Below are 17,787 nucleotides of genomic sequence, written 5' to 3'. Positions count from 1 at the left end.
GCACTGGAAGTATGTGTTTTGAAGGTTGACGGTGTTTTAACACTTAGAGTTTAGGTTTTCTACAGTTAAGTACTTTTTTTTTGCTTCAGCTTTAGATGTTTAATTTTCTACTGTTCGGGTTTTATATCTCCTTTTCTGGGGTCGTGCCACATGTTTGTTTTAATGGCACCCAGACATCGGAATCTTTATATGGGTTGGTAGAGGGAGGGGGTGGGGTAACCTTCTCAGGTTTTTTGGTTTTCATATATGCCAAATTATCAAATAAGTTCGGGAGACAGACAAAAAGGGCTTACGTTTACTTTGTGGAACGTCATGGGTCTGAATCACCCCATTAAAAGGGGAAAATAATTTCACAGTCAAGTTCCCTGTCTGCAGATATAATTTTTTTCCAGGAAACCCACCTGAAAAATGGAGGGAGATGGAGGAGTCACTGCCGGCCGCCTGGACACGGATGAACGACTGCCGTCCGCGAGGGGAGGAGGGGCTCACTGCCGGCCGCCTGGAGTGGTGGAGCTGCAGCCAGGGGCAGAGGGGCTCGCTACCGGCCACCAGAACATGGAGGGGTCGGAGGAACGACTGCCATCCGTTAGGGGAGGAGGGGCTCGCTGCTGGCCACCTGGAGCATCGGAGCTGCTGCCAGGGGTGGAGGGTCTCGCGACCAGCTGCCAGAACGCATAGGGGCATTCCGTCCACCAGGGGTCAGAGGACTCGCAGCTGTCCACCCGGGGAGGAGCAGCTGTTGTCTCTGTCACTGTCACTCCACCTTGCCCTTTCCCTCTCCTCTTTTCCCTCCCCGGTCTCCAAAGGCGGGGAAAGCCTGCCAGCAGTCGCGGCCGGAAGGGCATGTCAAAGGGATGTACATCATGCTGGGGGTTCCCCGGCCTGAGGCTATGGAGGGAGGAGTGTGATGAGGAGGAGGGTGGAGCCGGGCCATGAGTCCGCACGGCCTGCCCCCAGTCAGGCTAATCAGACAAGGAGAGGGATAAGGCCAAGCCAGATGCGGCAGTTCAAGAGAGAGAGAGAGAGACACACGCAGCTGCCATGTGTGTTTATGTTTATGTCTTTTTAAGTTTTCATTAAACATTATTTTGGCTGTTCAGCCAGTTCCCGCCTCCTTCTTGCCCATCTCTATACTGTTACAGTAGATGTTTGGAGACTTTTTCACCCTTCCGAGCTAGACTATTCATTTCATGTTCACAATGTCTATACACAAACTGATTATTCCTTGATAGATAAGAATGTAATATCCATGGTCCTCAACCCCAAATATCATGACATTTTGATCTCTGACCACTCACCCCTAATGTTTGATCTTAATTTTACTGATTTACATTAATCTCGACCATTTTGGAGAATGGATCCTCAACTTTTTAATGACCTAAATTTTGTGAATATATGTGAACTCATATGGAATTTTTTTTTTTTTTAGATGAATGACACTACAGATGTATCTCCAAGTCTGCTTTGGGAAACATTGAAAGCCTTTCTAAGGTGATGTATTATTTCATACCAGGGGGATAAAAATAAATTGAATAATGTGAGGCTGTTGGAACTGGAAGGGAAAATACAATGCCTAGATAAAGAAAATGCATGGAACCCCTCTTTGGATCTTTATAAAAAATCCTACAATTCAGGCTACAATACAATAAGATTGCCTCCGCAAAAATCTGTAGATCATTTATTTACAAGAAACAAAAATATTTTGAGTTTGGGGAGAAACCTCATAAACTGCTAGCCAGATAGTTATGCAAACTAGAAAGTGACTGGGCAATTTATAAGGTTAAGACTAAATCTGGCTCACTCGCTACCACATCTTTAGACATCAACAACTGCTTTAGAAACTATTATTCGATGCTCTATTCCTCTAGTTCAGCTTTGGACTCAAATGCAATTGATAGGTATCTAAACGAATATAATTTGCCCTTTCTCTCCTTAGAGGATTGCTCCTCCCTAAATGAAGATATTACTTTGGAGGAGTTAAGAGGTACAATTAAGTCTATGAAAGGAGGCACGACTCCAGGCCCAGATGGGTTACCCGCCGAATTATACAAAATGTTTGCTGACATTCTATCTCCCTTCTTCCTTAAAATGTTTTCACATTCATTAGAGGCTGTTTTTGCCACAAACACTTAATGAAGCGGTTATTGCTGTTATTCCTAAAAAAGGCAAGAACCCAGAAGAGGTTAAAGTATACAGGCCCATTTCCCTTCTTAACATGGACCAAAAATGACTGACCCTGGCAATTATACTTGGTAGGTTAATTATTTATCTTATTCATCCTGATCAGAATGGTTTATACCTCATAGGAATTCACTTCATAACACCAGGCGCCTACTAAAATTGGCTCAGGAGGATCTTGTCATAGTCTCTCTTGATGCCGAAAAGGCGTTTGATCTGGGTAGAATGGCCTTATCAGTTCTAGACAGATTTAACATGGGAAAAAAATGTATAGCTTGGGTGAATTTTTTTTAATTTTTTATAAAAACCCTACAGCTTAGGTATAAACCAACAAAAACTTGATGGGCTGTCCCCTATCGCCTCTCTTATTCTCTTTGGCTATAGAACCACTTGCAGAAAAGATTCACGCTGATCCTAATATAGGTTTCAATACATCAAATACAGTTCATAAGATATCTCTTTATTCAGATTACATTTTGCTTTATGTTACCAAACCAGGTGTAAGCTTACTGATTATCCTGGATTTAACTGAAACATCTGGCGCTTTCTCAGGGTTTAAAATTCATTGGAAAAAAGTTAAGTTAACTTATACCTCTTGGGGTACAGGACCTGTCACTGTTACTGTCCATCACTTTTATAGTTTCTCCAGAGAAATTTATTTACCTTGGTATTATAATCTATTCTTCCCTATTAAAGGCTAATCTTATTCCCTTATTGAACAAATTGCGAGATAATATACATTTCTGGAGATTTCTTCCTCTTTCCTTAATAGGCAGAATCAATGCAATTAAAATGATATTTTTACCTCAATTTCTGTATGTACTTCAGAATATTCAATTTCTTCTAACCAGATCCTTTTTTAAACATCTGGACTCTATTATTCTTCTGTTATTTTGGAATTATAAAAATCATAGAATTAAGAAGGCAAATCTTTGTAAACCCAAACAAGAGGGTGGATTGGCCCTTTTAGATTTCCACCTGTATTACTGGGCAATTAATATGAAAATGTTGTCATTGGGGTTGAGTAATAATGTTGATTCCCCCATTTGGCTATGGCTAGAACAGGAACAGTGACACTAGACAAGTCTATATATATAGTGGCAGTGTAATTATACATAACACTATCCAAATATGGAAGCAGATTACAAATCATTTTGGAATGAAATCTCTGTCCTTCCTTACTCCCTTTGCTGGGAATCTGTCCTTCCACCATCTCAGCTCGATAGAGGATTTGCAGAGTGGAAGGTCTTGGGTATAAGTTTAATTGGGGACCTTTATATAAATGAGGCTTTTGCCTCTTCAGCACAACTACAAGAAGCATTTAAACTCTCAGGAGTAATTGTTTTTTTTTAGGTTTCTACAACTTAAAAACAATATATGCACTTGAAAATGCCAAACCCACTGCCCTTGACAAGTGTCTAGACATATGTAGGGGAGGCAATAAATTAATTTCACAAATGAATGATCTACTAGCACCACAGCAATGAATATAATTAGAGGAATGGGAAATAGTCTTGAGGAGATGAATGATCTTTCTATTAATACTAGACACTGCCTTTATGCAATATAAAATCATTCACAGATTACATTATTCAAAGAAGAAATTACATAAAATTTTCCAAGAAATGTCTCCACTTTATGACAAATGTAAAACAACTGAGGCTGATCTTTCTCACAGCTTTGTTCTGGGTCCCAAAGTACAGAGTTATTTCTTGAAGTTTTTAAAGTACTTTCAGAAATACTTGGTGTTCAAATTGAACCAGATCCTATTATTATTATCCTGGGAGTGACCCGCTTTAGGTTGACATTAAGTACTGCTCAACACAGTCTATTTGTTTATGGGTTAATTACAGCCAAAAATCTGTTGCTGTTTTGGAAGAAAAGTAAAGTTCATGCTGTTAAACTATGGCTCATAGAATTAACTTCTACTCTGCACCTGGAACAAATTCGATTTTGAAAATATTTGGTATCCACTTAAAAATATATCCATTAATTAATGGACATTCATTTGGCTATGTTGTTTTAGATAATTGTTTTATTTTCATCATGCATTGGACATTGTATCTTGAAAAGGTATAGAGCTGGAGTTGGAGTAGGTTGGGACTGTCATGAATCCCGCCTTTGTTGTTCCTCCCGCTCACCACCAGAGGGCTCCGTCACCTGGGGATTGACTTTAACTCTCTGGACTCCATTTTCCAAAATCCCCATACCTGTCACTGATTACCTGCTCAGCTGTTTCTCATTTACTCAACTACTTAAGTCTCACTCTCACTCTCTAACATTGCGAAGTCTTATTTTGCCCTGGCTGACATTTCTAAGCGTTCTCTGAGGTTTTGCATTATCTGTGTATGATCCTGGACTATTTACCCTGTTTTGACCCATTGCTGCCTGCCTACTACTACTGCCTTGTTTACCTGGAAATAACCTGTGATTGTCTGCCGCCTGCCCTGACCTCTTGCCTGTTTATTTTCTACCACTCTGGATTGTCTTTGTTATTACTATTGCTGGTGCTGACCTGCCTGTCTGTATTACAACGTTTATCATAATTAAAGCTGCACATGGATCTCAACTCTGAGGACTCATCATTACAGAAGACTTCGCCAAAAACCAATCCAGTGGCTTTTTTCCACTAACCACCGAGGTCTCACCTCCTTCATCAAACCCAGCGGCACACCCGGCCTCAGCTAGAACAATTCACCGCACCATGGATATAGCAGCATTCTTCATTCAATTAAGCCAGGCAGACTTATCAATAAGAGAGTATTCTCATTTCTTTTCAAATGTTGCCGCCCACACTGGTTTTGATGATGCCGCTTTGAAATCCATATACCGAATCAGACTCACAGCATGCCAGTGGAGGGAATTGCCAGACTCCGCAGACTACACATGGGAGGTATATGTTAGGCTAGTACTCGAAACACTCGCTTCGGAGGAGCCTCTTCTCTCAATCCTGATCCCGGATTCTAAGTCTTCTACATCTGAAGCCTTTTCACGCCATGTCACAGCCACGTCTGAGTCTGGTCCACACCATGTCACAGCCACGCCTGAGTCTGCTCCATGCCATGTCACAGCCACGCCTGAGTCTGCTCCATGCCATATCACAGCCACGCTTCAGCCTGCTCCATGCCATGTCACAGCGAAGCCTGAGTCTGCTCCATGCCATATCACAGCCAAACCTCAGCCTGTTCCATGCCATGTCACAGCCACGCCTCAGCCTGCTCCAAGTCATGTCACATCAACGCCTCAGTCTGCTCCATGCCATGTCACAGCCATGCCCCAGTCTGCTCCATGCCATGTCACAGCCACATCTGAATCTGCTCCACGTCATGTCACAGCCATGTCTGAGTCCGTTCCATGCCCTGTCACTGTCAAATTTGAGTCGGCTCCACACCACGCCACGCCATGCCACAGTCCAGCCTTCAACGACTCATTGTACACTGGCAAGAAGACAAGAGGCAGTTTTTTTAATGAATGTCTATGTAGGAGATGCTTCATTATGCTGAATAAACTGATTTTTTGCCTGTCCACCAAAAATTCCAAAACATGTTTTACTTGGAATTAACTGTGTGTGGAGTTTACTATGATAAAATTGCTGATTTATAAGAGAAGTCACAGACAATCTTGTGACAGGTATTTTTACGACTCTGCCCATTCATTTGTATGGTATTCGCAAACAGTGACTTACTGCTGTTACACACTAGTTGACCGTTACTCTCTCTCTCCCATAGTAAAAGTGTGGTCACCTTATGTGCCACAGAAACTACCATGCAGCCATCTTGAAAATCTTGTCTCGGAACTTCCAGTGTCAAAGTGTAATTAGCTAGCGAAGTGGATTTACAGGTTATAGAGTTGTCAAAAGTTATCATGAGTATTTTAAAGTGTTCAAGGGATGTAATAATAACTGGAAACAGAGCAGGAGAGTTTAAACAAGAGTACTTCATTCATAAATGTACAAGATCCTGCATTCATGCTGTGGACGTACTGATGTGCCTCTGTGCTCATGAAACTCCAAGAGACAACACAAAGTCATTAAAAATATCTCTGTACGACACACCTCTGACCATCTTTTCATGTCATTCACCCGACTGTGATCCGGTTAAGGTGAGCAGATTTTATGAGTGTTAAACCAAGAGTGGGGAAGAGGTGCCACTATATTTATACACACACACACACACACACATATACATACATGTGAAAGTGTATGTTTTATTTTATATTCTATTTACGACAATTTTATTCACATTTAAGCCTTTTAAAAATGTGGGGTGACAAATTAATTTTAAAAAGTACAAATGTAACTTCCTTTCATGTTCTTGCATGTAAAATAATACAATCTGTCACTGCAAATTTTTACACAAATTAAGTTGAATTACACGTATAACAATGAAACGATTGTATCATTAAAAAGTGCAGTGTGTCATAGCTGTCTGAATGTGATCTGTCAGGTCAAATTTACCTCCGTGTGTGTTGGGAAAACGAACATTTACAGTGACAGAAAAAACACCTCACAAGCATTTTCACATAGACTCACACCATCAACTCTTGGTGAAAAATACTTTATGTGCTCCTGCACGTAATCCATTTTGATTGACTCTTCTCAGTAGCTTCAGTGAAAACCGGAGGTTAAGAGACAAAATGCGGAAGAGGAGCACGGAAAAGGGGCAGGGCTGAATAAGGTGATAAGTAAAATGACTGTCATGGTGCACTTTTATGCCTCTATGTTTGCTTAAGATTTTAATGCTTAAATATAAAATATTGATTTTTATGCCTAAATATAAAAATATGATCAATATTTTATGGAATTTCTTGAATACAATGCAGACTTCAAACGTGGATTCAACATTGTTTATCTACAAATTAACATCTTTAACCACAAATTCTTACACAATTTATGTTAAAGATGACAAGAACTGCCATCACAACTCATCTCTACAACTGTCTCACTTACGTGATGCACAATAGATCTCTCCGCCTACTTGCTGCGTAAGTTCCTCACAGGGGAAGAGTCATTCATATTTATGAGTAAAGATCATAAGGCCCATTATATCTATATTTTACACTTATTTCCTATATAAAAAATATATTGAAATAAATAAATAGATATACCTTGTATATAATCATAAGATTTAATTGGGCCTTGACAACCTTATTCTGGTACACTACCTACATTACTAAGAAATAAAATACAGCAATACACTTTAAGAGTAATTAGAATTACACCCTTAAAGCAAATTACAAAGACAAATCAGAGTCCACACGAATGCAAGGATGGAGTGGAGAGAAATATATTAGATGTGATCATGGGGAGATCAATAACAAAATATTAAGAACCTAAAATTTGAACAGAGATAGGAACTGTTTAAAGAATAATGATATAATATTAAACACTGATTCTTTCTCTTTGACTTTTCAGGTTAACTGGTTAAATGGAAATGAAACTAGAAATGAAACTGCCTGTAAAAGGCAAAACACAAAATTGAGTTATGACTGAAATCAGGTCTCGAGTTAGGCTCATATGCTAAAATTCAGAGAAAACTTGATGTGAAAATGCAGTCACTACAAAATCCAAATCAATTCAGGTCTTGTATTTCGTGAACAACCGCAGTGCGATTTTGGGCAGCTAAGGTGGAGGGAGAGGGAGATATTTGATGAGCAGGAAGAGGGAGCCTGTGGTGGTGCATTACAGAAGCCACATGGTCACTGCTAGAGATACCACCAAGCTTCTTTATGAGCGCTAAAACCTGTGTTGCACAAAAATATGTCTTATTACCTCGCATGACTGTCTTTTGGTCTGTAGCTGAGTGATGCCAGTTGCCAGAAGCCATGTTTAAATGTAAAAGTCTCATTGCTTTCGGTCAATGACAAAAACAGAAAAATACTACAAATTTACGGTGCTATTTTGTGATTGATTGTGGCAGTCTACAGCCCACCCTCAATGCTTGCAACACACAGAATGCCCCCAAATTGATTTTAACCAATGCACAGATTGAAAAATATAAAATATTTTATTTAATAATGTGTTTGCCAAATGTTTGATTGGGTGGGCAAGACTCATGTTCGGGTGGGCTCAGCCCATCGCTGCCCATGCCTATATCTGGCCATGGAAGTGCCTATTCAATTTAAATGATCTTTTTCTTTTTTCTTCAAAATTCAAAAAGGTAAAACCATCAAAATAATTAAACCATGCTTTGAATGACGGGTGTTTGTTAAAAAAATGAGCTTGTTTTTTCATGACATGTTTATTCTGGTCTATAATATTTACCTTTTGTTCTGTATTCATTGTAATATTTGTATATTGTGTGTTTATAATGTACACCATATAGTATTTTTATATCTCAAGAGCACTGCTTGGAACATCAGTGGGTATGTCTGAAAAATGACAAAAAAAGAGTAGCTATTAAGCACAAAATATGTATTTATTTTTAATTAAACTTGTACACAGTCTCTGTGTTGTGGGTTTGAACCAATTAAAGCAGAGAACAGTGTACGTCAGCAATCATTCATTCACAGAGTGCCAATTTAATCCAGACATTATTGCCAGATATTTCAGCATTACACAGCAAGAACAGATTTAATATCTGAAGTCTCTTTCTTTACTGGAAGTGTACCAGATCATTCTGCAGAACATCCCGTACAAACATCCAATTCAAACTGAACTGAGGGAATAATGTACATTAACAAGAGTAGATGATGCATCAAAACAGAACATACAGTACATGAAATACAACAGGACTGTACAATTCACAGCTTGGCAGTTGTGTAGGTCACAGCTGTTCAAAGGTTTCTGGTGAAGAATTCGGCATGGATGTGGAGGAAACAGGCTGCTAGTTATACTCCACTTTAAAAGCATTCCAAATGTACATTTCTGATAAAGATAACTGATTCTAAACACAACAATGATTCAATTATACAAACACACAAATAAAACTGTAAAGTATATGCTGGATTGTGTATTTTGGCTACCGACACTGTTTTATACATTGAATATTAACCCACTCAAATACAAACACACCACAATGCTTGCATTTTCTGGATCACTCAGGATTGATTATAAGTTTTTAAGAGAGAGAAGAAAAAAACCTTATATACAATAAATAATAGTAAAAAATGATCACACTGCCCTGCTAAACGTCAAAACTGTGCAAGTGGTCGTTACAGAGCCAAAAAATAATAAAACAGCAGCTATGCCAAGCTAATTAAAATCGTAGATTTCATAACATAGTAACTAAATTCATGTGCACATTATGTTCTCCTCAACTTGTCACCATAACAGCTGTGTTTTGTGAAGGAGGTTGAATCACATGCGGGGACACGTCAGTCCTGCATTTGACATGCTGCTACATTCAGACGTTCCTCAATACTGACTTCAAATTCAGATTGCATCTAGATGCTGTGTTTCACTGTACTGAAGCAGGGTTTTCTGCAAGAGCACAATCAGATACAAGCACAGAAAATGCACCAAAATACATATGATCAGTCATTCTTAATGATTCATTATGGTATCTATCTGAGATAATTTGATGGCATGCAATGTATGTCACATGAGCTTCATGTAAACACACATTTACGTCTATAAATACCATTCGAACATACTTTCAAGAACTGTGTGCTTAGTTCATTTTAGTACAGTGTGGTATTGCTTATGAAAGTGTTCGTGACCAATCAGAAACTCAGGCGCCAATGGCTGGAACAGAGCTGAGTTTTATTGACTAGCTCCTAGGTGACATTAAAATTGTGATGAACAATTTACTGAACGTGAACTTGTTTCTAAAAGGGATTACAAAATGTAAACCACCACTTCACAGCGGGAAAAAAGGATAAAAAAAAATACTAAAAGAAAATTGCTATTGCATTACACAAGGAGATTTCAACTTAGCTACTTGAGTTGATTCACAATTTTAAAGGAAAAAGTCAGAATTTATCAAGGCACTACATTTCTCCTGAATTAATATTTTGCTATGTTGGGAATTTGTCCTGTGGTTCAATACAAGTTAAGCTCAACTGACAACATCTGACGCATAATGTTTATTAACAAAATAATAATAATTTCAACTCATCCCTCGTTTATTCAGAAAACAGCAGTCCCAGTGAGACACTTACAACGGAAGTCAATGGAGTCAATCTGTAAACATTAAAATACTGACTGTTTCAAAGGTATAGACAAAAGACATAAACAGTATGTGTGTTAACATGATTTTAGTCTGATAAATTAGCTTACAGGGCTTACCATAGTTGCACCATCATGGCAACGAAGTTGTAAAATTGGCTATAACTTCACACAGATGCGGTTAGTAAGTGATTTAGTCACAGTAAAATCATGTTAACAAGTTTTGAAACAGTGAGTATTTTAATGTTTACAGATTGACCCCATTGACTTCCATTGTAAGTGTCTCACTGGAACATAGATTTGTGCTTTTTTTTTTTTTTTTAAAGGAAAGAAGGGATGGGTCGACTTGTTTTATGGTAATCAATATTAACTTAACTTGAATTGAACCTGAATATTCCTTAAAACTGAATATTGTTAGAAAGTATGATCTCTCTAACCACAGTCTACACTGAATAAACATTCCTAACACTATTTTGTTGCTTCTGCATTCAAGAAAAGTTAGCAGAACGAATAAATCATTCATAAAACCATTCCTAAAATGTTCAATTAAGCAAAAATGGATTCATGAAGGATTTACTCAAATTTGCTCTGCTCGTGTTTCACAACTTCTATGCTAGTTCAGTCAATACGCCAAATGTTTAATTGTGGGGGGAAATCCTAAAGGACAAAGTCTTATTCTCAGTCTTAACTAACACACCTCAATACAGAATAAGATCTCTCTGTTTAGAAAAACATAACAAAATTATTGTGCAAGCAGTGCCACAGGACTCATCTGAGACCAAAAAACACACTTGTCATGCCCAGATTCACAAACTCACACCTTCTATTTACAGGCTCAAAAGCTTCGTACAGATGTGTCGACCATTAAACTACAATCCAAGCACAGAAGAATCCAAGAACCTGTGCGCTGAACCTGAAGCCAAGGTAAAAACGTAGTAAACACAGCAGTATGGAGTATTGCAGGGACTCCACAAACTAGCTGGTGATTCATTCATTCAGGAGAATCCAAGTGTCGTGTCCGTGTCTGTAACCAGGTGTGGTAGATCTAGCGTGATTATCCAGCTGCATTGATTAGTATTACCCATAAACAGTGTTTGTTGCCGTTTCTGTACTGTAGTGGTGTCGCTCTCATGCAGTCCTGGCTTTGCTGGGACACATCGGGTTGTTTGGACTTTTGACCACTAAAGGAAATGCCTGCAGTGCCGGGCTGGACATACCAGGGTACGGTACCAAACCAGCTGTGGCAAACATGCCCACTGGACTAATCGCACCAACTGGACTGGTCAAACCAGACCACTGGTTTGGATATACAGCAGCTGGCATCATTCCAGGGATGGGGGCAGTGGGCATCAGGTAACTGCCCCGCTGGAGGATGGGAGAGGGGGTGCTTGCAATGCCATGAGGCTTAATGGGACCCAGAGCTGCTGATAGTGGACACGGGAGAGGCAGATGAAACTTCACAGATGCTTGAGGAATCGAGCCCCTTATCTAGAAGAAAAGAGAGAACATGAAGTGAAAATGCCAGCCTGATCTCATGAAAATCAGGTGACTGTGGTGACATTTTTGCAAAACGACATTACATGGTTAATAACACGTATCGCGGCAGCTTCGAGGTGAAATGTCCACTGTGTGGCGCTAAAAGCGAGTTGAATGTTCTCTTAAACAGATGAGGTTTTTAAGGTTAATGCTCTAAGTCCACTAGAGGGCACAAGGAATACATTCAAACCAAACAGCACCATATTGTATTTAGAGGTAAACCGATATATCGTTTTTACTGATTAATCAGTGCCGATAGTTGCTTTTTGGAACTATCGAATATTGGAAAAAAAATCTATGCCGATAGTTGCAGGCATTTTATTTTTTCCCAAATTTTTTTTTATTCCTTATCAACAAAACTCCTCTGGTGAAATATATACATACAAAACCCTTCATCTGATGACAGTATAGGCTACAAAAGTAGTCTTGTAAATACTAGCATAGAGCATTGTAACAAAGCCAAGTCTCTGTCATTTCAAAATAAGAGTCCCGATGTATTTTGAACTTGTTTATATTTAAAAGTCCCATGTTATGTACCAAAACTTCATTTCTCTGGTTATTATTATGTGTTGCACAATAAATTTCTTTTGGGATTTTAATCATTTTTGACTCTTTTAGACTCAATGTCTGTGCCTTCATAGAAAGGAAAGACTAAGACAATTTTTATTATTACTCTATAAATCTATTTAAAAAAAACTATCGGCCAATTAATCGGTTATCGGCTTTACCCACCACCTTAGTTATCAGTATGGACAAAATCCACTATCGTTCGACCTCTAGTTGTATGGATTATTATTGCAAAGAACATACCTGTCTATTAACAAAAGCACATTCCATTTTAAACTAAAGTGGATAAGATTTACAAAAACCAAAAGACTCTCAAATCTTAAGTAAAAAGTAATACGAGAAAAGAAACGCTTCGATAAATAGTTCTATGTTAATTTTGTGTTGCACTGTATCCTGGTGCCATGGCACTACCCCAGACTCAAGCTGTATGAACAGTAGTAACATTCCCAGATAGTAGTGGTATTCATTTGAACTCGCTTGTGAAACTGCATTTGTGGCTCATACTGTACCTCACCCCAGTAAAAGCGTGTATTTTGAGCTTTTCATACAGGACACTAGACAGAGCGCAATAGAATGAAACACAATGCAGGGATCTTGATACACACTTTTCCAAATTAAACTCCTTTTTAAGATTCTTAGTGTATGCTGCACGGTGCTAATAAGAGAGCAAGACCCAATGACCAAGATCTTCACTTAAGGGGCCGTTTAAACGAAATGGGTTTTTGCATACATCCGTGCTGTATTTAAAATTATTTAAAATAAATTTTAAACATGCACTAGTTGGACATCTCTGATCAGTGCACCGTGTCTTGTGCAGGAGCGCTGCAGTTTTTAGATGCCGTGTCAAACAAGTCTTGAGACACCTGCATTGTGTTATATTCGTTCCGATGCATCTAGCTTTTTTTGGCACAAAAACTTTATCAGTCTGAAGTCATTAGCCGCGTTTCCACTATCGAGCCAAATGAGGGCATGCTTGTGCGAGCTAGGGCCAGTTGCGTTCCCACTGTCACTTCCGGGGCTTCATCGTGCCTCCTCTGGGCTTTCTCGGGGCTAATGGCCTCACCCTTACCCTTGAGCAAAACAAGGCCAACCAGGGATTGAGCCGGGTACAATGTTGGAGTTTCGCCAAACTTGTCAGGATATATATCCAGCACACAACAGTACAGGTTTGGGGAAAAAAAGAAATAAAAAAAATGCGGGCACAGTACAAATCTGTTAAAACACACAATGGATAAAGCGGTGCCCAAAGAAATTATTTTCCACGGTTCGATGAACTTTCATAGACGGTGTTCTTGGACATTGTCCCACTGTTAGTGGAGAGACCATTTGGGACACCATGGCAGCTACATTCGGCAGGTTGTCAATGCTTACTTATCTTGCTGTTTACATCTGATATAAACTCAATATTCTAGATAACTAGATAACATGATACCTCAGCTTGAGTTTCCTTCTTGCTTGTGAAATGAGTGAGGTGTGTGACAATGGAACCGGAACTGCATATTAACCGTCGGAAATCTCATTCTATAACCACCTGATCTTAGCCATCCAACATGACAGTGTTGAATGAAAGAAGAAAGTTAATCCAGTAACATTGTCCACCACAAGAGCTACAAACAGTCAAAAGTGAAAAGGTAATCCATTAAGGTGAATGTCTTATCTGTTCAAGATTTGAGAGTGGTCTTCCACAACAGCTACCAACGGTCTTATTTCCTCATTTGTCCTCAAACATCTTGACAAAATCCTTAGCAGGTTGAATGAACAATTCCATAAAATAATCCTTTTCAGTTGAACAAAAGAAAAGTATCCTCTCAACAAAGAATTAAGATGGCTTTTAGCATTAGCCTAACCTAGGTCATGCCACCCTCTACCCAGGAAGACAGGAAACAGGAAAAACACTCTTTTCTTCTTCTTCGGTGTGTATATAAGCGAATGAACTCAATGTATTGTAATTATATCCGTAAATGCTATGATTAAGACTGCTGAACATAATGAATTTCATAACTGTTTTATTATTGTTCCTGCTCCTGGACCATTATTTAAAATGCTGGATATTTTAAATTCATGACATCCTGAAATTTCTAATTCTTTCCTAAATTCAATCCATTCTCTTTCGTATTCAGGACATGCTATTAAAACATGTTCTACAGTTTCAACTTCCTGTCATTCGTCACATAAAACCTGTATTATGCTTCCCCATAATGTGTAGAGTACCACTGAGTTTTAAATGTCCCATTCTCAAGTGAGACCAAATGACATGTTCCTCTCTACTGATATTATTAGTGATTTTGCTTTGTTTAATTTTCCTTTGTACCCTATGAAATGTCTTCCTGTCTGACATGTATCCAGTACTTCTGCCATATGTTATTACATGCTTCTGAGATTAAATGCTTTCCTTCTGATCTGCTCTGCTATGTGTGATTTTGATATTTGGATTGTCCATCCTTAATAAATCTTCAGCCATTTTGTCTACTTCAATTCCCTTAATTCCAACATGGGCTGGTACCCATATAAAATGAACTAGACTTCCAACCTGCCTTAATTTGTATAGTGTAATCATTATTTCTGTTAAAATATCACTGTGACAAGTCTGGAATGTTTGAATGCTCAGAAGTGCCACCACTGAGTCAGAACAACTACCACTTTATCCAGCATCACTTCTACCCAATCGAGTGCCATTTGTATTGCTATCATCTCAGCAGTGTACACTGATTCTCCATCTGTTATTCTTCCATATTTTCCTTTTTTTTCTCTCTCTCTCTCCCCTTTTCTTCCCAATTTGGAATGCCCAGTTCCCAATGCCCTCTAAGACCTCGTGGTGGCGTAGTGACTCACCTCAATCCAGGTGGCGGATGACGATTCTCAGCTGCTTTTGCATCTTATTGATGCGCGTTACCGTGGAAACAAAGTGCATGTGGAGGCTTCACGCTACTCTCCGCGGCATCCACACACAACTCACCATGCGCCCCACCAAGAGCGAGAACCATATTATAGCGACCACGAGGAGGTTACCCCATGTGACTCTACCCTCCTTAGCAACCGGGCCAATTTGGTTGCTTAGGAGACCTGGCTGGAGTCACTCAGCACGCCCTGGATTCAAACTCACGACTCCAGGGGTGGTAGTCAGCATCTTTACTCGCTGAGCTACCCAGGACTACCATATTTTCCTTTTTTTAAATTCTGGAATATAGAAAGCTGCACCTGTCCTTCCAGTATCTGGGTTACTTGAACCATCAGTGTACACTTGAAGAAATGAATAGTGAGCTGTTCCAATATATTCCATTGTATAATTACTTAGATTACACTGTGCAACAATTTGTTATTTATTTTTTGTTCCTGGGTAGTAAGTGTTATTTCCTAATTGCTTATGCCTCAAAAGTATAGAAAATGGCTATTATTCCCCACAAACTTTGCTTTTGTGACCAGGACAGTGATATTTTGAAATGTACCTATTTCCAATGAGAAAACGGGCGAATTTGTGTCTTTTCATTCACATAAAGTCAGAAAAAAACAACATATGAATCCAAATAAATATGTATTTATACTAAAGTAATATTCAAAGCCGTGCTGGTCCATAATGGTAACAAGTACCCGTCTCTTCCCCTGGCTCACTCGGTGCACCTCAAAGAGGATTACAACAGCATCAAGACCTTGCTGGATGCCTTGAAGTATGATGAGTATGGCTGGGAGGTCATAGGAGACTTCAAAATGGTGGCATTCCTGATGGGTCTCCAAGGCGGTTTTACCAAGTTTCCCTGCTATCTTTGCCTTTGGGACAGCAGGGACACCAAGGCGCACTACCACATGCGGGACTGGCCACAGTGGACCGAGTTCTCTGTGGGGAGGAACAACGTCAAGTGGGAGCCACTGGTGGACCCCCGGAAGGTGCTGATGCCACCACTGCACATCAAATTGGGCCTTATGAAACAATTTGTCAGAGCTCTAGATAAGGAGTCGGCAGCCTTCAAGTACCTTCAAGACTTCTTCCCTAAGCTGTCTGAGCCAAAGGTCAAAGCCGGTGTCTTCGTCGGACCACAGATAAAGAAGGATTCTGGATTCATATGTTGTTTTTTTCAGACTTTATGTGAACGAAAAGACACACATTTGCCAGTTTTCTCATTGGAAATAGGTACATTTCAAAATATCACTGTCCTAGTCACAAAAGCAAAGTTTGTGGGGAATAATAGCCATTTTCTATACTTTTGAGGCATAAGCAAGTTGAAAATAACACTTACTACCCAGGAACAAAAATTGTGTTACATAGAGTTATTTCCACACTTTTTTTAAAATTCTATCTTGCAATGATTAGTCAATTTCAGGTTGAATGAAAAGCAAAGGGGGCCATCGCAATTTTTGCCTTCACAGATTCAATGGCATCTCTGATGTTTCCACCTTTAATGCTGCTATTGGTGTTGTTTTGATTGCCCCTGTAATATAGCTTAGTGCTTTAGCCTGAATAATATCTAATCTCTTTAGCATGGTAGCTGATGCCGATCCATAACTATGCATCCATAATCTAAAACCGAAGAAGTGCACAATATATGTCCTTCAATGACTGTTTATCAGCCCCCCAATCTTGTCCTGCAACACATCTCATTAGATTCAACACTCTACCACTTTTCTTTTCAATATATTCTACATGATCTTTTCATGTGAGCTTACTGTCAAAGCAAATTCCTAGATATCTGAACTTGGGTACCTTCTCCAGTGGTAGTCCATATATATTTATTTGCAAGTTTTCTTTTATTTATTTTTTCTTGTAAAAATCTGACAAGTTTTAGAGATAGAGAATTTGAACCCCCATTCTAAAGACCACTGTTTAAATCCCTATTGAATTTTGAAAATGATGAAAGTAACATTTCTTCCCCTTTTCCACAAAGCACCATCATCAGCGTATAACGCTGTACTGATTCCTGATGGTACTCCCTCAAATATATCATTGATCATGATATTAAATAATATTGGACTTTTCACACTTCCTTGTGGTGTCCCGTTCTCCGCACTTACTATTTGTGACATTTCACTGCCCACCTGTACTTGAATTGTTCATCCAAATAAGAAAGTTAAAACCCAGTTATAGAATCTTCCTTCAAGCCCAATCTTCTACAGTTTTATTAATAATCCTTCTTTCCACATCATGTTGTAAGCCTTTTCAATGTCAAAATAAACTGCTACCAGCACCTCTTTCATTGCAATAGTTTTCTTAACCTCTGTTTCCAATTTTACAAGTGCATCCAACGTGGACCGACCTTTCGAAAACCCTATTGATATGGTGCTGACGATCCTCTACTTTCTCACACATAATATAACCTACCCTATCCTTCCTCACTGATATATACCCAGGAATAACAAAGTTGAATTGCTGCTTAAAGGGGTCATTAATTGGAAAATCAAAATTACCA

General features: G+C 39.1%; 1 protein-coding gene and 1 long non-coding RNA gene across 3 annotated transcripts in view; one reads left to right on the top strand and one right to left on the bottom strand.

Annotated features, from left to right (window-relative positions):
* Positions 1–776: 776 nt before the first annotated feature.
* Positions 777–8,475, top strand: LOC127414909 (uncharacterized). The gene is made up of 3 exons (XR_007892868.1): positions 777–1,043; positions 1,430–1,491; positions 4,252–8,475. It is a non-coding gene; the product is annotated as an uncharacterized LOC127414909 (long non-coding RNA).
* Positions 8,476–8,573: 98 nt separating this feature from the next.
* The window catches only part of LOC127414894 (serine/threonine-protein kinase WNK2-like), a 160,088-nt gene continuing 150,874 nt past the window's right edge, over positions 8,574–17,787 (bottom strand). For both annotated transcript variants that reach the window (XM_051653270.1, XM_051653269.1), the window contains exon 28: positions 8,574–11,773. In XM_051653270.1, coding sequence (XP_051509230.1) covers positions 11,414–11,773 — 360 coding nt within the window. In that variant the 3' untranslated portion in view covers positions 8,574–11,413. The remainder of the gene's footprint in view (positions 11,774–17,787) is intronic.

The sequence above is a fragment of the Myxocyprinus asiaticus genome, chromosome 24 (assembly GCF_019703515.2).
Source record: "Myxocyprinus asiaticus isolate MX2 ecotype Aquarium Trade chromosome 24, UBuf_Myxa_2, whole genome shotgun sequence".
In the NCBI taxonomy this organism is placed as follows: Eukaryota; Metazoa; Chordata; class Actinopteri; order Cypriniformes; family Catostomidae; genus Myxocyprinus; species Myxocyprinus asiaticus.
This window is presented reverse-complemented; position numbering and strand designations above follow the sequence as displayed.